At 35.0% G+C, this 22,252-nt stretch overlaps 1 protein-coding gene across 2 annotated transcripts in view; it reads right to left on the reverse strand.

Moving 5' to 3' along the window:
• LOC131160297 (actin-related protein 2/3 complex subunit 2A) overlaps positions 1 to 22,252 on the reverse strand; it is a 50,308-nt gene that overhangs the window by 5,437 nt on the left and 22,619 nt on the right. For both annotated transcript variants that reach the window (XM_058115792.1, XM_058115791.1), the window contains exons 4-8: positions 5,820 to 5,989; positions 4,792 to 4,869; positions 4,390 to 4,522; positions 4,216 to 4,307; positions 1,211 to 1,267 (exon numbers count right to left, since the gene is read on the reverse strand). In XM_058115792.1, coding sequence (XP_057971775.1) covers positions 1,211 to 1,267; positions 4,216 to 4,307; positions 4,390 to 4,522; positions 4,792 to 4,869; positions 5,820 to 5,989 — 530 coding nt within the window. The remainder of the gene's footprint in view (positions 1 to 1,210; positions 1,268 to 4,215; positions 4,308 to 4,389; positions 4,523 to 4,791; positions 4,870 to 5,819; positions 5,990 to 22,252) is intronic.

Raw genomic sequence — 22,252 nt, forward strand, 5'->3', positions numbered from 1 at the left:
TGTGGGCAAAGGCAGTATGTTGATGTTAGGGATGTTGCTTAGTTTGATTTCTAGAATAAAAGGATTTCAGCTAATCGAAGAGACAAATATGGCGATGAGCGAAGTTTGAATAAGGTAACTTGGTGTCGAAGAGAAGAATCCAAAATTAAGTGACAGTCAAGCAAGGAAAAGTGATGTTTGATAGATTAAAGAGTTCAATTTCGATGATGGGATCAGCGAGAAGAGGAGAGGGATTAGAGGGAAGTAGTGGATGGGTGTCAAAATGAGTGTCACCACGCTAGAGGACTCGAAGAAGAGAGACACTGAGAGGAGGCCATCGTGTTCTGAATGAAATAGTCGTTTGCGGCAATAGAAGGTGGGGTGTTAACTTTATTAAGAACAACCAACCAAATAAAAGCATTGGTTTTTTAGGGAACTTTGGCCTTCCAAATACTTTTATGAAGCTGAAAGGAGATATTAGCACCAGTCAAAAGGTCAAAGAAAGATATGCAAGAATAAGCACTCGAAGAATTTATTCCCTATAGAATCAAAAGACCAAGAATGACTGTCAACTATCCCTCCAAACGAAAGGACAAAAAATCTTCAACAATAGTAACAAATAAGAAAGCCCCTCCATCTCCCTATCATTTAGAGTTTTGCAAAAGCAGAAGTCCCATGAAGACAAATTACCATCAGATTATTAAAAAAAAAAAAAAAAAGAGGGAATAACTCTATTATGCTCAACTTAATCTTTAGAATCAAATTATGAAAAGTCCACTCCTCAAGGTAAATGGCACTATCAAAATGCACAAAATGTGCACTTTTCATCCAAAGGTTTGGTTGGCTGAACTTTACTAAGCTTAATGTGCCCCAAAAGGTGCAGCATCAACATGGTGTTCAGGTCCATGACCTAGTCACCATGCAGCATTGTTAAGATTGGTCACTTTGTAAAACTAACACTGTTGTATTGTGTGACAAAATATCACATTGATATCTTTTGGTTTATAAAAGAACATTCTATTCAATTGTTGGGTGACAGAACTCACACATTACATTTTCAGAATATGTTCTCACTATTTCAGCAAGCATAGGATATTAAATTAACGCATAACTCAAAGTAGGAAGGAGGATGTGATAGAAATTCATTAAGTAGCTACCAAAGAGATAGAATGAATAGCTTAAATTAAAAATAAAAATTAAAACCACAATAAAAACTAAAACAAAACAAAACCTGAATCAAAGACTCCACGCGACGTCTCATCCGTGTATGCATGAAACCCTCTGAACACTGTTCAGGAATGAGTATATAAATGATTGAGACCAAGGTCAAAGAACTCAAGATATGCAAAACAGAATTGAGAATTAAATGATGCAGCGTTCTAATATAAAAATGAAGAATTCCAGCAGATCTGAAGTTGGTGAAATCACAAACAGGAAAAATGCCAGCACATTTAAACCATAGGACAATGGCAAACAAGTATAAGTTGTTACTTTCATCATTGAGCAGTACACTGAAAAAAAAAAAAAGAAAAAAAAAATTGTAACTATTAAGGTGCATTTGGATAAGGAATTAAAATTTCCAATGATCTATAAAATACAAAAATTTGAAAATTCCACCATACAGGTAAGTGTTTGATAGGTGTATTCAAATTCTAAAATTTATGGCATGGCATGGTTATACAAATGAATCTGCAGTGACAAGAAACCACTGTGACAGGCATAGCGGGTAATGGAGTTGGTGCAGCTAGGTGGTAGTGCAACTAACGCTAGCAGTGGGATCATTGAGCTGGTGATGGTGGTGGTGGTAATGAGTTAACGGCAGTAGCATTGAAGTCATGGTAGAAGGATAGCAAAAGTGGTGGGACAATGGAGCTAGGAGTAGTGATAAAAAAGGTTGTAATGGTGGCATGGTGGTGATGAGATGATAATGGAGTGGTGATTGGTGAAAAGATTGTAAGATTTGGGGTGGTGGCAGCACAATGAAGGTGGTCCTGTTGCTTGCGGTAGCATTGCTTTAAGGGAGAAAAAAAGCATGGTAATCAGCATAACTCCATAAAAATTTGAGACGTTAATATTCCTAAAACTAAAACAAATAAAAATTTGATTGAATAAATGCTTATTTTTGTCCTATTATAATTATTTTCCTTAATTACTATATTCTAAAAGTCACTTTTTAGTGCTTACAAGAACAATGCTATTGTACATGACAATTGAAAAAATAGTACAATACTTTTTAAATAAATTTCACTTTTTAAAAAAAAAAAAAAAATTTGAAAAAATTTATGGTTATTTTAATTTTTTAATTATACCTTGAACTCACATAGAGGCCATGCCTCGGTACTGGTGGTCTCAGGTTCGAGACTTGGGAGCGGCCTCTCCAAAAATGGGGGTAAGGCTCGCCGACGTCCACCTCTCCCAAACCCCACTTAAAGTGGGACCTTGTGCACTAGGTACGGCCTTTTTTTTTTTTTTTTTTACCCTGAACTCACATGGTCATTTTATTTTTATTTTAATCAAAATATTATGTATAAATAAATTATTAATCACAAAAAAGTTAATCATAGATTTTAAAATATTCTGGATTTCCAAAACAATTGAAAAATATTAAATCGAATTTTCACTTTTTTTAAAAAAAACAACTCAAAATTGACAAAAGAAATAGAAAACTAGCAATATAATATAAACAAACACACTCCCATAATATGTTTGCACAGAAATGAAAACAGAAAATATAAATAATACCAAAAGAACCCAAAGGCCGTTTGGTATTACTGTCAAAAATTATGAAAACAAAAACTAAAAACTAGAAAAAATAAAAAAAAAAAATCGAAAACCGGCAACTTATTTGGCTAGTATTTATAGAACTAATACAAATTAAGAACTTGATTGAACAAATGCTTATTTTTGTGCTTGAATCAAATAACAATTAAAACTATGATTCAAACAATAAATTATAAATAAATAATATAATAATAAAAATCAAAATTATTATGATCATTTTACTTAATAATTATATTTGCATCTTACTTTTTTAATGCTACAAGAACAATTGCATGAAAATTGGAAAATAGTAGAAATATTTTTTTGTAGACATTTTTTTTTCCAAATTTTTAGAAATTTTATGGATTTTTTTAATTATATTTTAACTTCATATAGTCATTTTATTCTAATTTTGAAAAAAAAAAAATTATGCATAAAAGAATGATTTAATTCATAAAATTTAATTATTTACATTAAATTATTTTGCTAACAAACAACTAAAAACCATCAAAATTGTAAAAACGGCTGAAAAAGAACTGCAAAGTAATGGACCATTTGGTATCATTGTCAAAAATTATGAAAATGAAAACCAAGTAGGCACAAACATGCAAGCCTAGCAAAAAATTCCAAGCATGTGTTTCGCAAAGATTTATAAATTTAAAGTCAAATAATAATAAACAGCATTCCATCTTTTCTTTAAAATATAAATTAAAATATAAATCAAAAAAAAAAACCCAACAACAACAACACCACTTGGTCCCCAACAAGTTCAAAGTTCAAAATAGCATTCATGATCTAAAAGAATCTTTTCTTGCTCAAACCATAGTTCAAAGCCCTAATATGACTTCATAGAGGCTGCCTTTGATGGGTTTCAAAGACAAATGAGGAATGAAAAACAAGAGAAACACAAAACACAATGTTTCACCAATTAACTGCAAAAATAAACAAGCTAAGGAGTCATAAACTCTATGGTTTTGGTTTCAGGGCTTTTAGTTCCCTCCAAGCATAAGTTGTACTACATACTCATGTTTCAGCAAACACTCACAGCTCGTTTGGTTCGTTGAATAGCAATTCCTTGCAATACGATGGAATATAGTGCAAATTTCAGGAATGTAGATAATAGATATTCCTTGCATGTTCCTTATTATTTCATTCGACATGTAATAAGAAAGAAATAGACATTCCTATGAATATCGAAATAGTTATTCCTTATCTATTCCTTGTTATTGACTCATAAAAAGTTTCACATTGTTATTTGCTGTATAGTATCAACATAATTTTTTGTATATCTAATAGTAACTAATCTATTATAAGTAATCTATTCGTAGAATAGACATTCCACAACCCAAACAGAATGTTAAATTCAAACTTATGCCCTGAGAGGAAGCATGCAAATCACGTGCACATGCCTGCTCACATTGAGGCAATAAAGGATGCTAAAAAAAAGAAAGAAATTTAGAAGCCAGAAACCTTCACCTTAACATGATAATTAACATACGCATGAAATGTTGATAAACTCCAAACAGTTCTATCCAGCTTTTTGCCTTCAACATGTCGCGGGAGAATAACTGCATTGCTTAAAGATATGACATGTCATTACTATGAGAATGAAAATTGAGGAAACAAGGCCCATCTAGTTTCTGAAATTACCAAATGTAACGAATCCTGCATTAGCAGCCAGAGCTTCAGAAGGAGCTCCATTCAATTCAGGGGGTGGTGAAGCAGACCACAAATAATGAGGAGCATTATTAAGCCCTGCTGCACGCCTAGCTTCCACAAATTCCTGAATGATAATCAATGCTTTAAAATAAAAATCCAGGCATCATTTTGTACAAGCAAATTACAGGATGGGTAGACTTAAAGCTTTGACAACATTGCCAGACAAATGAACATCCCATAATCATGTCCACAATCGAAAGACCCATACGGCCATTCCAATGTAATAAATCAAAAATTACTGGTCCATTCCTATTTATTTCCAGATAATTTCATGCCCATAGATTATGAGATGCAGCATTAGGCTGGTATATTCAGATATTATACTCACCATACCTGCAGGAATGAAGTAGCAAGAATAGTATCTATGGAGTCTTTGAATCTCATAGGAAACACCACCATCACCTTCTCTACCTTCCGTCAAAAATGAAAGTGTAAAATGTATTAATCTCATTTCCACATATAATCCCTTCTTAATAAAGCCAAAACATCACAAGAAAAATATATGGATGACTGCTAGAGCCACAAGACTTGTGTTTCAAAGTTTCAAACTAATTGACTTTGCAAATAATCCCTTCCAGGTAAAACTGAAAAGGAAAAGCAACACAATATATAGATGGCTGCTTAGAATTATAAGTGGCTTCCGGAAAATAATTACTCTCACCTGCACATATAATCCCTTCCTAGTAAAATCCAAAAAAAAAAATAATGATAATAAGATAGTGATAAATGCCCACAATTGCACATGATTTGGGGCTCAATACCAAAACTAACATATCATCAGTTCACGTTCAACTTGACATCTCAATATTCAATTACTTTAAAGCATACACATAAACAAAATAGAAAGAAAGACAAAAATGAAAAGCTACTCAGTGCCTAAAAAAAAAAAACTCAACTACATAATGCTAGTGATGAACTGTACAACTCTTTTTGCCCATTCCACCCTATCAAAGGTTATATATTGCTGTAATTTTCTTTAAATTCCAGAAATTCTGAGTTCTCAAGTCTCACTGCATCAACCCACATTTTTCCATCCTTGTTCCCCACATGACTCCCTTGGACTCAAATCACTCCACCATATTTACACATTCCTTGGTCAATGTACTACTAACACATTTCTTACTCATTGTTGCACATGTCCAACTTATCTTAAAAGAAGTTTCCCTTGTCCACTGCTTTATTTGCCACCTAACTTTTCCAAATAGAAAAAGAATTTATTTCATTTTTCCCTCACATTATTAGTCTTCCATTTTAGTAAGACACTTGTTGTCTCTATATACAAGAAAGTAAAAATAAGTTATTCTAGCTCTACATTTTAAGATGTAGAAGAAGAAATTAGCTTGTTAATATAGAATTTCTACCTGAGGAATAAGGAAGAAAGACTCCTTCGGCCGATGCACAATAGCAAGAAACTTATCTATATCCTCCGCAGTACTTCTAGAAGCAAGACGTTTTAAGACCATCTTTAGTGGCGCACCAAGTACCACTTCCCTTACGGAAGCAATTTTAACCAAAAGAGCATGCCGATACTCTGCCCAACAATAACAACAAAAAAAGCACAAGAAACTATAAGCAAGTGTAGAAAGAGATGATCAAAAGTTAGCTCAAAAAATAAAACAAACCCAAGAATAATGTTCAATAATAAGGATTGAATAAGTTTGCACCATTGGATAGAGAATCCAACAAATTTATAATTGATACACCTGATGTGTAAATTTTTTTTTAAGTAAAGGCAATGAAATTTTTTTGTACACCCATCAAAATTCTATTTAAAAAAATAATAAATGCATATAAACAAGAAGAAAAAACCAACACATATAAACTAGAATAAAAACACCCATGCTCAAATAATCTACAACTATGGCTATCATATTAATTATGCTCGCTGTTCATGCCCAAAAAACTTGTAATCTTTTTTAGCGAAGAGTGATAGAAGACAAGGGAAAGAGGACAAGCACAAAAATCAAGATATGCAAGAGGACAGAGTAGAGGTCATGACAAGTGAATGACGCCCAACTAATAGGACTTAGCAGGCATGGTTGCCATAGCCACATTATTCCCACTTTGAAGCCATCTTTATGTTCAAACAATGTTTTAAATAGAGATAGTGCATAGCATAGCATAATGGTAACGGGTGCGGCAAGAATTTGGAGTCACGAATGTCATGTAACAAGAAGCGGGTGTAATGACCATGATTTTTTTTAAGGGGACAGTCTTATGCATATTGGTTTTATTTGCATGTTTTAAGCTCCTAACCCTTCTTCAAAATCATTTTAGTGCATTTTGGGTCCTTTAGTTCAGCCTACTCATGTTGTCTACTAAGGTCAATGAATTTTACGTTTGTTTTAAACTACTGCTGACACTTAAAAAAAAAAAAAAAAAATCCTTCAATCTTTCATAAATCATATGTATGATAAATTAATTAATTAATAAAATAAAATACATTATACATTCCATTAATTTATTAGGCACATAAAAATTAAACAAGTTCTATTATTGTATTAATTAATGTAAAAAAATATAATAAATTTAGACCACCAACTTACTGTATAACTAAATCCTAATCTTTAAAATTATAATATATAATTTATCATTAAATAAATAAAGTACAAACAACTTGAACACAATAAAAACTAGAAAATAAAAGAAGGTCCAAGTTGAAAAATATGGAAAATAAATATCAAATTACTGATATTGTCAAATATAATATCTACTAACAAAATAGCGTTCACATCAAATTGTTAAATTATTGCATCTCTTGTCAGTATTAATAAAATAAATAATTTTGTTGTCATTATCGTCCTTGACTATAATATTCTCCACCCTCTCTTCATATAAATCATTGAAAAGAAAAAGAAAAGAAGGGGAAAAAAAAAAAAAAGGATTTCTCTTTGTTGTAATAATCCTCTAGCAATTACATAACAGACCAAGAAGCCAAAAAAAAACACTTTATCCCATAATAAACTAAGAGAGCTTGTAATATCCTTGAAGGTTCCTGCATTCCTCTTAATCAAACAAAACACCATAAAGCTCTTATGTTGGCCTAACAAGGCTTAATCTCGTTTCGATGATAACAAATTAAGGTTACTAATTGTGCTTTCAAGTTAAATTTCAGATATTAATAGTTTTTACAAGCACAATGATTGAACCTAATGAAGATGGACCTAAAGCTGATTTTAAGTTCACAAGTCATGAAGAATACGAGCTTATTGAAGTGCTTATCAAGCTTGGACAATGTTAAAGCTATACGACATGAAGACTAAGAGTTTAAATGTTTTAATTTTATTAGAGTCTCATGTAAGTACTTTTAAACGACGATTTTGTGACTGAAGCTCTTAGGATTTAATTCTAGACTTAGAGACCTGATTTAGAATCTAGAAAATATTTTCATAAAGTCCAAAATACTTTTCAAAATAAGCATAAACAAGTTTTGGAATCAAAATTTGAGAAACACTGTGTTGCATAGTGTTCAGACGACTAAGGCTTAGTGCTCAAGCGACTGAATTAGTGCCAGTGAAGAAGAAATCAGAACTGAAGTTCAGGCAACTGACCTCTCAAGTTCAGGCGACTAAATGGCTACTATCAGTTCTAGAGCGCTATTTTAAATAGTTCAAGCGACTTAGGGTATACTTCAGGCGACTGAAGTTTGTGTTTTAAACTTTCTAAAAGCACTGATTTCTTTCCAAATTTGAATGATTTGGTTTCCAAACTTGGGGAAAACAGTAAGAATTTTTCCTACACTATATAAATATGTTTATTTACGCATTAGGGCAACTAATACTCGAGCATACATTCTCTATACTCTTGATTCAACTTCGAAAAAGCTGCTATGCGTTTTACAAAAAACCCCAAACGTATTCTGCTTTCAATTCTCTGAAATTCCTCTACTACAATCAGAATCCTTTTGAAATATCTATGAGCTTCAATTACATGTTGTTGTTTTTGAGTATATAGTGCTTAATCTTGTACAAATTCTGCTCTGCTGTGAGAGTATTCAAATTGTACAAACAATTGATTTGCTGATTTTGCAATCGGATGATTTGGGGATAGAATCGTTGCCTAGTGAGAGGGTGTTCTAATTAGAGAGAGGTCTCCACCTTCCAACGGAGAGAGGCCTACTCCCCTAAAATTCAGTGTTCAATCTTCTTTCCCTATCTCTTTAAATTCTGCACTTTATAATCTGCTGTGTATGTTCTGAATTTATTGGGAAAATTCAGTTGAACGCTGAGTTCAGCTTTGGATTACTTTAAACAAGTTTCTTGGATTGTTAATGGTTTGAATGGTTTGTGGTTTTGGCTGAAAATTCAGGCAAGTGCTGTAACTTAAATTCAGTTTTGGTTGGCTGAGGTAAAATATTTTGTGGGCTGATTATTCAAGCATAAAAGAATTACTTGCTTGAGATATAAAATTGAATCTTGATTTGTGAATATAATTGTTCATTCTTGAACTTCAAGATTGATTATTGAAATTGCTGAAGGTAGAAGTTCATATTGTATTTTTCAGTTCATATATACCTAGGATTGTGTATTGGTATAGTACTGTCGCTGATTAGTTGATTGTGTTTGATACTTGTGAGAGATTGTGATTGGTAAATTCTAAAAAGTTTTAAAATAAACTGTGATTCTGCATAATAATGTTTAAAATAACCAATTCACCCCACTCTTGGGATTACACAGTTACTTTCATCTTCCCTTCATGGTCTTGCCAACAGCCTAATATCTCACTAGCAAGAAAACACCCACAACTTGAGATGCCATCCAAGCTTCACCAAAAAGAAAAGAAAAAAAGCACTCCACAGATGGTTTGCCACCCAACAACCAAGGAAAAGGGGTGCATTCATTTTGTTGGACTCAGAGTACATCATGCAGATATGAGCAAGAGACTTATAAGGCCTTTTGATATGTAATGAGCCATGTGTTTTAATCCAACTGGGAGTGACAGCCAATATGAAAGGCCAAATCTTAAAAGGAACCTTTGTGTTCCAAATAATGTGGCTCAAAAAAGAAAATTGGGGAAGGAGGTTTTAAAAGGTGAAGGAACAAAGATTGAACAAAAAAAAGACCCAAGGAGTTACCCTCACAAACCTTCTAATGCCCCTATCAAAAGGAACAGAATGATCCAAAGTATAAGCAAGATAGTGAGCTCACAAACCCGTCTTTCATTGAGATTCACAAAAAAAGTGGAAAATAAAGACAAACTCACTCAAAAGAAAATAAATAGTTGATAGGTGCATTGGAAAAAGTAGAAATCTTAAACACACGAGGCACCATTGTCTCCAACAAGCACTCACCTACTCAAACATCCTCCTAAAGCCCAACCTTGTTGCCATACCCACTCTAAAATGGGTGAGAGGAAAGACTAGACAAGAAACTAAGGAATTGAATTTCCAAGAGCTTGCGTAAGAAACAATGCCACTTCCTCTAGTGTCCCACTCATCCAAGCTCCATACTTTCTATCAGCTTGTGCCATATGGATTTAAGCTCAAAGAAGAACCTTGAAAACCATTTCCCAATTAGAGAGATGCATTTAGAAACCACATTACCAAGCCCCAACTCCCCTATAAATTTAGGTTTTTTTTTTTTATAATAAAAGAAGGTACAATTGTATATTAGATTGAGAAAGAAAACTTACAACCTAAGGGGACAAGAGGTCCACTCGAAAAAATTAAAAAATATATATATATTAAAAAAAAACAACAACAAAAAATAATAATGAAAAAATGGAAATTAAAATTAAAAAAGAAAGTAACCAAATAGTACTCCTAATCAAGAGAACCCCTTTAAATCCATTACCATCATAATTCACTAAGCACTTTAAATTTGCAAGCTCTCTCTAACTCGTCTTCACTTTGTGCTAACCACCATCAAAGTGCACTTCAATTCCACCAACATCACTTTTTAAATCCAATTTATCCATTATATCCTAGGCTTCTACGTCCTTCCTAGAAATCACCTCCACTAATGTAGGAACCCTCAAAATAGGAACCCTCTCTAATCCTTCAAATAGGGCAGTATGTACAAATGATAGGTCCCAGAGAACATCACACGAATCAGAAACATATCCATATTGTTCCTAAATCTCATCTAAAAGCAAACCACCATCATAGTCAAACTTGCTAATGTTTTCACTGTTATCTGAAAAATCTCCCCATTTCTTAGCTCTTTTCCTTTGCTAACTCCATCACTTGCAATATCCTTCATCTTAGCAAGTGTATCATCCACAATGCTCAACTCTCCTTCAAAATCTCTCCTTATAATCTTTGGCCTTATCACACTGGAATGCTCTATCTTTGCTTCATATAATTTCTTCATTTCTGCACCCATCATAGCAGCCTTCTGACGAGCATACACCCTAGGAACCTTAGATTTTTCAAAATTAAATCCTAAAACACCAGATTCCTACACAATCTAGCTTCTTTTTTTAATTAATCCTAGCCATACTAGCCTCTAATCCTTCTACAAAACCAGAATCAACATCCAATCTGACACCTATATTATTATCTCATTTTCGTCACAAACTGTTTTCAAAACCAAATTAAAATCATCCTAATTACGCTCTGAATGTTGATCCATTCTATGCTTATTTTGGAAAACGGGTGTGAGATTTTGTATTTCGTTTAACATCTTGCTGAATGCCCACCTCTCCCGTATGTAAATTTTTGGTTACGAAAGTGGGCTTGTTCAGAAACAAGGTCGTGCAAGGGAAGGGTTTGATCAACCATATCCTTGCACCAGCCTTTTTAGATACAATGCCTATCTGTGAAAGCCCCTATTTATAAGAGCCTTCTTTTGAATTCAGAGAAAGGCCCATAGCATTCTTGTCAAAACACTGGGCTCGCTCTATTAAATGGCCCAACTTTGTTAAAAAAAGATGAACCACCTTTCACACAAACCCAGTACCAAACAACCAGGCCCAGACTTCACAGCCTTGTCATCCCCTATCACAACCCTAGCCACCCGTGCAAGATTAGCAACAACCACCAAAACCCTAGTTCCCTACACCTTGTGGATGTTCACCTCTAATCAAGCAGCGTTGTAATCTGGCAACCACATGGTTTTAAATAATGTCCGCAACTATTATGTAACACCGTTATGTAACATTTTTTGGGGTTCCCGATACCGCTACACACCACGAAATCGGGGGAAAGAAAACTCACCCGTAGCAACCATTACAAACCGCGAGCGTTACGTAAAAACTACAGCCGTCATGTAACCACTATAGGACTGTTACGGCCAAAAAAATTAGTTTATTTTTTACTTTTTATTCCCACTTTTGTTTTCCCCTTTCATAAATCATTCGCAATATACAATGGGGAAAGGGGGCAAAAGAATTATAATGAGGATGAGAATGATACAAAATTTAATACTTTTTTTAAATATTCACAAGAGATGCATTAATTAACAATTTGATAATATTAATTTGCTGAGAAAATATTTTATTTTGATATAATTAGCAATTTGATATTTATTTTCTATATTTTTCAATTTCAACCTTCTTGTCTTTTCTAGTCATTGTATATTGTCTTATTCATGTCTTATGTGTTTAATAGATTAATAGAGTGTATAATCTATTTTATTAATTAATTTATCACACAAAAGAACAATGAAAAAGTACAAATGCACACCCACACATAATTTCTGTCAACGGTGGTTCAAAACAAATGTAAATTTCTTGCCCTTACCGAACAAGTTAGTTGAACTAAAGGATCCAAAATACACTAAAACTCTTTCTAAGAAGGTTTAAAACTTAAAAGCTTAAAACATGCAAATACACTAATATGCGTAATGTTTTGTGTGCTTGAAAAAAATTCATAGTTGCTACACCCGCTTCCCATTATGTAACATCTGCTACTCCCGCTTCCCGCTACACTCATTACTGTTACGTTATGCTCCCCGCTACTGCCATTTAAAGCCATGGGTAACGATACCCCCAATTCCTTCAATCGCAAAGCAGCCTCGCACCTAATACATAATTTTTCTAATAGTGGACTACTTGAGCAATTTTCGCCTATCTTTCCTTCCATCACCACCTTACTCTACAATCTAGGAACGCAAGTGCTTGCAATGCCTGCAACTTCAAAATCGTAACAAATTTCCTTCGCAAATTCGAAAAACTCATTCCCAAAGCTTCGCCATCCAATTCCTTTTAGGCCTCCAGGAATGAACAAAAAAAAATTTTTACCTTTCTCGCTCAACCCTAATTCCAAAAATTCTCCCCCCCCCCCCTCGTCCACCTAATCATCATCTAGAAATGGAGGTTTCCCTTGCTAATGTTTCTAGAGACCCTTTCCAACCGAACGAAAGTTGATAAACCATCGCCGGGCTAGGAAACTGCCTCATTCGTGAATTTAGGCCACCTATTAAAAGAAATGTTATTCTCAAGCATCCATTGTAAAGGGGTTTCCCCCTCCCTGTCCAATCTCAAATTGAAGGATTTCACCTTCTGCTAACATAGCCATGGTCGTGTTCACGCAAGGGTAAAAGAGTTGTTACACGAGCGAATAAGAGACCCATCATTAGGTTTTTAACAGTATATGACATTTGGATTTGTCAAAGAGAAGAGGAAGAAGATTTGGAGTTTGAACCCTGCTAAAACTTTGAAGAAGCCTTCAAAGAATAACTGTTGAGTCTTCAAAGAAGAAGAACAAGTAGAAGCTTCAAAGATGAAGCTTTGAACAGTCGAAATTGCTAGGGCTTGCAAGACTCTTACTTAGATTAATGCCTTCTAATCACCTCATAGCAAACAACATGATCTCTCTTATTTTCCCAAACACGAAGTCACACATCAACCCCTCTAGAGCCCTAGCAATACTCACGTGCACTCTAAAAAGAGACAAGTAAATGGGCATGTTGGAGAGAGAACCACTAATGAGTGTAAAACAACCCTTAAGAGATAAGTATGCCCCTATTCTACCCCTCCAACCTCCTACCAACCCTCTCAATTATCAAATCCCTAAAATTCACGGAATTAGGATTGCCCCCAAAAAGGAGACCTAGATAAGAAGCAGCCAATCTAAATGAATGCCACCTATCAAGGCCTTAAGACCCTCAAAATCCACACCGCTCAAATCAATGCCTTCCACCCCATCCTTGGACAAGTTGATCTTTAATCTTGAAATCTTTTCATAAATTTTAATAGCCTTTTGATACGTCACAACATTTTACTCAAAAAACAACTTAGTACAATGAGATGTCACACCACCACCTCCTTCCTTCCTAGATAAACCTCCAATCACCTTTAAACCTTGGGCAAGCAAGAACAGCCTACTCAATGCATCCACCACCAATCAACACATCCCCTTGCCCAAGCCCTTAGAAGCCCTAAACCACTCCCTAGGCTGACCATTGTGTATTGACACTAGCTGACAAATTGTTGGAGCTCAATTAAGCTCAGCCTAATACACTTCATACAGCTACAAAACCTTTCCTAATCCTCACTTTATCTAAAATCCCCAATTTACCTTACGAAGAGCCCCAATTTAGCCACCTAATATACTTTCTCCTCCTCACATCCTCTACCACCTCATTAGCCACCAACATAGCATCTAAAATACTCCTTTTCTTTAATACACATATTAAGCATGGTCATCATACCCCCCCCCCCCCCAAGAATTCCATTCTAAGAATCACTTTAAAATGGCACAGCTATGAAATTTGCATGTCCCACCCACTATCTAAGTGTTACAGTCACTTGCCTAACTACTCCCAAAGTAGGCTAAGCTACAAAGTTAACCGCTTTCATGTGTCCTAAGTCCTTCTCTAAGTTCAAGTTGAGACTCTCCACTTCTACCTGTGAAATAAAATTATGGGTAGCCCCAGTATCATCCATAGCACGGGTCCTTTTCCCATTGATTCATAGATTCACAAACATTAACCCTTTAGCTTGGGCAACTTTTGTCTCTTTTGTCTGCCTCTCCAACACGTTGACTAACCACAATGCACCCATCCTCGAGATTTCCTCTTCGTCCTCATCATCTTGTTGTGCCTCCTCTGCAATGGAAGCTTGTAAAGCATTGGGTGATGACTTGTGAGGGCAATCACCAACCCTGTGAAAGCCTCGACATAAGAAGCATGTCACCAACCCCTACTTTTAGGTTTGTCCTTATTGAAAGATTTTCCATTGTTTCCACCAATGCTACTTTCTTAGGTTGTGGTGGAACTCTCTTCAGTGTAGTCAATCAAGTGTTCTGTAGCAGCCTATGTGGTAGGCAAGTCTTGAACTCTATATCAATGAAGTTATGTCCTTGCCCACAGTTGCAAACCCTTAAGAAAATAGGACAACTTGTCTTTCTCTAACATGTGCTGGATATCCAACATCAAAGTAGAAAACTATTTCACATACTCCTTGATTGAACCATTATGCTTAAGGTCTCTCAGTTTACGTCAAGCATTGTACTCAACATTCTCATAAAAGAATTAGCCTTAACCTCTCTCTTCAATTTTGCCAACAATCAACTATACGGTGTCCATTCTCACTTTCATCATACTTGGTACACCACCACAGCTTAGTATCACCAAGTATATTGTTGCCATGGATGCTTTCACCTACTCTGAGTCAATTCTCATTGCACGAAACTATTGTTCCATGTCAAATAGGAAGTTTTCTAACTCCTTAGCATCATGGTCATCCCCAAGCATTCTAGGTTTTGGAACCTTTGTTCCTTTATACTCCACAGCATTGGAGTTTCCCACAGCAAGAACCATCAACTTCATCTTTGGAGTCAACTCCGTCATTTGACCCCGTAAAATTTCTACCGTCACATGGAGGTCCTCTAGCATCTCCACCATAGATCTTTGTTGATGCTTCTATGATCCCTCTAGAGCATCAACAAGTTCAACAAGTTTGGCCATCTCCATGGCCACATTGTTGGTCTTATCAACCTGCACCTTCACAACTTGTATAGAGTTGTGCAGCACTAGCTAAAACACTCTTGCTTAACTGGTCAGCCAAAGATTATCATGGTCTACCACAAGAACACGTTCACAGCAGTTGAATGTAAAATAAGCAGAAGCAGTAAGCAATTCATGAAAGCAAATAGAAAGCAAGTAATAAACATTGACACAACGTAATTTACAACACCTCCATAAGCAACATATGTTTAGCAAGGAAGGCAAGTAGGCTAAACACATTTAACAAATGCTAGTGAGTTTTATAAGACTGATGACCCCCCTTCTAAAGGCCTTTATATGCTATTTTAGCTCTGGCATTAGGAAACATCAAACTAACCGAGGAGTCAAACTCCCACTTTAAGACATAAACATACTCAAAGCATAAAGCCTATACTAGTATTTACATGATAGTAATCCATCCCATGCACACAAGACAAGTGGTCACATGTAAGCATAATGCCCTAAACAAAAGGAATACGCATAGGGGAGGGTGGGAATGTGATGCCCATGTTTTGTGGAAACATTCCATTCCCAAGAATGATGAGATGCCCATGTTTTGTGGCAATATTTCATTCCCAAGAATGTTGGAAGAAGCTACAAACCAAGCACCCCCAAGAGGCACTCCTTTAATACAGCATCAGCCAAGCACAAAAGTGAAGAAGGAAAGCTAACCCCCACTCTAGACCAAACTGAAGGGAGTCACTTGCCTTGACTCACTTTAAAAATTCTAGCATCACAACAAAAGACACCACACAATTGCAAAAATAGAACACTTCCAAAAAATTTCCCTCCTTACCAAAACCAAAACCAAAACCCTTAAAATTTTGAAGAAAGAATCCCTCTACGAAAGAAAGTGACTACTCACCAAAAGCACTGAGCAAATAAACCAAGAGGGTGTTTCGTTCCTAATTAGAATACAAATTGGAATGCCAACAAATTAGAACAAGGACTCAGAAAGAAAAAAAGTTCCCCTCGTGTTTGGATTGACAAAAATTGGAACAAGAATCAAATTATTGCAATTTGGTAAGCAAAATACAGGAATTGGTATCAGCTTGATTTTTCAATATTACGCCATAGTTACAAACATAATTTTAAAAAAAAAAAAAAAACAATTGATTGCCCTTGCCCTTAACTAATTCAGGTATATGCATTATATACATTGAAAGTACATGCCAAAGGATTTGCAAACTGGACGCACAATTTTCTTTCTTACAACATGTTTTCTGCACAAGAATATTTTTCAACTTCTGAAATTTCCTTCCCTTTGTTCTGGTTCAAAATGGAAATTTTTTCTCATTACAAATTTTTTAACTTTTCTTTGTTGCAGCTGCAATGCTTGAGGCACTACAAAAAAAGTACGGATCCTATTTATTTGTTTGAAAATTTTAGGGAAACAGAAAACCCAAAAAGATAAGGTTTAGACAGAGCATAAATTCCTCACAAATTCATGAACGCAAATACAAACGTTGAACTGATAATTAGAGACATGCATGTTGGGTTCAGCAGTGATGACTTTGCCACAAAAATTAGTTCGGGAAAAAAAAATTAGATATGTTAAGGGAAAATTATGAATGATAATAAAAATAAGAAAAACTAGGGTAGAAGAAATCTGCAGCTGCAGGTTCTTGCCTGATTTGCAGTGATCCTCTTCCTCAAGCTCTTTCAACCTTCCCCCTCTAGCTGCTTGATCTTGAACTCTCCTCTCTAAGTGCTCAAGATTGCCAGGACTGGTGCATCAAATGGCCAATGGAGGGGAGAGATCAACTAAGAGATGAAAGTGTGAAACAGTGAGAGATTGATCAATGTCAATGGTGATGGCAATGGTTTTCTGTGAGCTTGACTTCATTGATGGTAGTGTCTTTCCATCAAGATAGCATCAACAAGGCAGTAAGGAGCAGTTTAATTTGGAGATGAAGGATTTGTTAGGGATGAAGGAGACAACAGGCATAATTTGGAATCGGAAGATAGTTAGGAACAAAATGAATCTACCATCATGCCTTTTGCTGAATGCATACTCCATGCTGGCCTAAAAGGTTGGAATCAAAATTTGGTTTGAAACAAGTATCCTATTCCCATGCTAAACTGGAACAGAAATGGGCCTCCATAATCTAAGTGTGTGGAATCAAAATCCAGGTATCAAAATGCAACTGGAAGAATGAACACAAAGAAGTGTTAAATGGACCTCCCATAATCTAAGTGTATGGAATCAGAACCTAGGTATCAAAATGCAACTGGGAGGAATGAACAACACAAACAAGTATTAGTATTTGAGTCATTTGACTCACCACTTCAACAGCTAAGCACACAAACATTTGGAGACAAAGCCTTACGGGCAAGGTCTTAAATTTCGATTTCGCCTCAAATTTCGAAGCTCCAAATGTGATAATCATTTGTTTCAATAAAAATAAATCAAGAGAAATTCCATTTTACTCCTAAATCCCTCATTTGAATTTCAAGGAAATTTCATTACATTGTTTAAATTTCGACAAGTTTCGCTAAAATTTCGAGATTTCAATAAATTTCGGATGATTTTTTGAGATTTCAACCGAAATTATGCAAGATGCAAATTGATTGCCATTTCGATTTTGAGAGTGACAGAAATCGGAAATTTTGACAATTTCATGGAAATTTAAGACCATGCTTATGGGGACTTCTTACCTATTATGGACCATAGACTGAGTAAAATCCTTGACTTTGGAAGGGATAGCCTTCCAAACAAGAGAATTCAAAAAAGCTTTATTTCCAATCATCATGACCATGACTTCAATGATCAAGGAAAGATCCATAAGAAAGTCTCCTAAGCATCCAAACATTCAAACCCTTCTCTTGCTACTTGAAAAGAGAGAATAATCAAGAACATCCCATGAAAGAACATGTTAACTTATCCCTCTCAATCAAGTTCTTACAAAAATAGAATTTCCAAGAAACAGCAATGCCCCTCCCCAAAGTAAAAACAGTAAAGTGAAACGGAAGCATTATGACAATTACAAAGATAATAAGGGCAACGAGAATCACAAAAAGAAAAAGGGCATCCTCAATCCATTAGTCTTCCCAAAACGTAAGTTTCATGCCATTGCCAACCTTAAACTTCACCCATGGGAAGAAAAAATGAGAAATTTGAGAACTGGCTTCTGACTCTTTGGGCTTTTGTATTTAATTTAGTATAAGACAATACATACATCCCTATTTTCCCAGAAAATAAAAGAATGAACACAAGTCATGCTAGGACAAGACATTATTACTGAAGCTTTTAATTCAGTAGAAATTATGGATCCAACATTACTTTTTATGCAACTTAGGGTTAGTGCATCTGTCATCAAAAGGTAATGAATCTAATAAGAAATTTTTTTAAGCATGGCTCTATTTGCCTTTTTTGTTTCTGATAAACAAAGAAATTATTAGAAGAGAAAAGAATATACATTAGAAAAAACGAAAGAGAAAAGAAAAATGAACAAAAAACAGGGCAAATAACAAATCCTCCCTTTACATCAATAACAATCAATAACCACAAAAATTCATCATAAGCTAAAAGCCAACTCAATGAAGCAGATTTAACTAGTCCTGCTGCAGATATTCCAAGGAACCATGACCATAAAAAATAAAAAATAAAAAAATCCCCATTAGCCAACACCCACAGCGGGGCAAGATATACTCAAGGTCTTAAATTTCGATTTGGACTCAAATTTCGAAGCTTTTGAAGCTCCAAAAGCACGGAAATTTCAATTTCAATGTCAATTTCAATTTTGATTTGAAAAAAATAACAGAAATCAGTAGTAGAACATGGAATTCTTTGTGAAACTTTAGAAATGGTTCACAAACATAATAATGTAAGTTTTAGGACTAATATATTACAAGTTAAATACATCTATGTTGTGTATGAGGTGGAAAAGTTGTAATATTGTATGTGTATCAAAAGTATTTGTAAGATAATGTGCATTAAAGTTAATACAAATGAAATTCATAAATCATTTAAATATTATTTATTACACAAATAATGATAATTTAGACATGAATGGTTAAATAAAATGTTGGTGTAAGTTTATTTTTCCATATAATTTCAAAAGCACTTGTAATAATCTTTTGTTTCGATAAAAATAAATAAAATAAATTAAGAGAGAAATTTCACTTCACTCTTAAATCTCTCATTTGAATTTTGAGGAAATTTCATTGCATGGTTAATATTTTGACAAGTTTCGCTAAAATTTCGAGTTTTCGATAAATTGCGGATGACTCGTTGACATTTCAATGGAAATCATGCAAGATGGAAATTGACTGCCATTTCGATTTCAAGGGTGACAGAAACTGGAAATTTCGATGGAAATTTCAACAATTTTGTGGAAATTTAAGACCATGGATATACCACTCTACACCAAAGCAAGTTATTAGCAGTAGCCACACTTTTGAAAATTCTAGCTTTCCTCTCCAATCAGACATCAAATAATAGCCACAACAGTGCATCGCCACAAGGCTTTCCTATCCTTCCCTTTACCAAAACTCCAAAATGTGATGGTACAAAAAGCCTTCAAGGTGGAGGGACAAACCCAGTCTTCACCAAAAACACCAAAAAGTTTGCTCCATACACACCAAGTAAAAGGGCAATGAAGAAACAGATGTGAACAGGTCTCACTAACCCTAACCTCAAACAAAAGAAGCAAACATCCAGAGACAGGGCCTTATTAGGCCTTCTCTTCTGAAGTAAATCATTAGTATTACGCCCAAAAAGAAAGCTTCATGAAGGTTTCAAGCCTTAAAACTATACAACTAAGACTGTCATTGCCAGCACATGTAATTCTGGAAGGCTTGAGAGGTTCATCATTGAGATAGATAGCTATCTATGATGGAATATCATTGATTTATCGTGGTCCTCCTTAAGTGGCAACTGGGTCCGTGCTCTTCTTGGGACCAGTTAGGCAGTGAGTGGTTTTAGGGCAAGAAAGAGAGATCATCTCTTTAGGAGATCATCCTAATCCTATCAGCTCTAGTCTTCCCAGAATTTCTCTCCACTTTATGTCCATATCTAAGCACTTTTGAAGTTGCTGAGAGGATTTTGAACAAATAATAAGTGGCTTTTGTCGTGGCAAGAATTCCTAAACTGAAAATGGTACTCCTGTTTCAATCTATGAAGACACTTAAATTGAATAGGTATATTTTTTCTTCTTTTTGTCTACTTTACAAACTCATATCTACATAATTCTCCCATTTTATCATTTATCCATTTTTCCTGTAGAAGGGTCTCACTTTGATGGGATTTTCACTTCTTGACATGTTTGAAAGAAGGGAGACAAAGAACTAGTTCATTTTGCAGAACAGGAGGGGAGGTGGGGAAGAGTTGATTTTGGAATGTGCAAGTTGATGGGATTTTTCTAGTAAATCCTCCTTGTGAAAATTGTTGATCCCTCTTTTCCTTCTTTCCTTTTGGACAAGATTTCCTATAAGCATACAGTTCAGTACAAGAGTCAGGCTTTCCAACTGCCTCTGTTCCTTCTTTATCTTATACATTTGCCACAATCCAATCCTACTCACTAGCCTCAAAAGCAATTAATCTAAAGCCCATGGTATCCAAAATATCTTGGGGTTCATTATTCTTATCATTTAGTTCCACCTCTGGTGAAGTGGGAATTTGTCAAAGACCATCCCCCATCATAACATTTTCCTGCTCCCTCATTCTCATAATATGACAAGTAGTTATATCTAGATTAATTCACCCATCAATAAATTTAGGAACCCTGTCCAAGTGCACCCAAATTATAGCCAAAAACAAGAAATGTTATCCAAATATGAATCCAAACTATTGCCACATTGTGCGCGAATTTCATCCAACACTAATCTTTCATGACACCTGACAGGGCTATCAACTCACTTTCTTCATCCGACCCACCAACCCATTTTTTCTGAATTATAAAATAAATAAATAAAAAAAGACATCTTCCTATGAGAAAAAGAAAACATAAAGAAGAAACTACAATCAAGATAACACAGCCTTCCTATCTCACCATCAATTTGGGTGGGGGGGGGGGGGGGGGTGGGGTTGGAAACCACTTTAAAACAGCCAGTAGCAAAGGACCAAAGAGAATCCAAGTAATGAATCCTTTCTCATGGCAGTGGACAAGTAACCTTCTTCCCTGTAAAAATATGCACATTCCTTTCCAACCAAATTCCCCATAAAACCCCAAAGGCCCCACAAATCCACAAAACTGAACCATCTCCACTTTCCACAGCCTGTAATGGAATATTCAACAATTCCTCCAACAATCCGAAACAAACCCAATTCACTACAAACAAATCAAAAAATATTGTTCCAAATCCTCCAAGAGAAAGAGCTATTGGAAAAAACAAAAAACAATAAAGGAAGAAGATTCAGATTCTGAGCTATCAAATCATACCTCAACACCTCATTATTTCATTCTCACCCATTCTCCATCCTTATCAAGGACTTAAATTCGCGTTGAAACATCAAAATTGTGAGTTTGGAAGGATATTGAATGGAAATTCACTTTCTAATTCGTCTTAGAAAAATTTCAAACTGAAATTTCAAGTAGAATTTCAATAAATTCAGCACAGTAGCTCAAATTTTGAAGGAAAAAATTAGAAAAGAAAAATGAATTTAGAAGCCATAAATTAAGTATACCTCATCACTTCACCCTTCTCTTCTTCTTTATCTTATTATTATAATCATCATCATCATCAACGATGATGATAATTCTCACCCTTGTTTTACTATTTTGTCCCTCCCAACTCCCAATTAACACTTGCCCAATTACAACACTTACCCCAGTATTTAACTATGGTCTTAGAGTTCTTCAATCCCTTGCTTGCTTCACAACATGCAATTTATACACCCTACACACTGAAACTTGTCACAAATGCATTTTGCCATTTTCTAAATTTATTTTTATTTCAAATTA

The sequence above is a fragment of the Malania oleifera genome, chromosome 7, assembly GCF_029873635.1.
Source record: "Malania oleifera isolate guangnan ecotype guangnan chromosome 7, ASM2987363v1, whole genome shotgun sequence".
NCBI lineage: Eukaryota > Viridiplantae > Streptophyta > Magnoliopsida > Santalales > Ximeniaceae > Malania > Malania oleifera.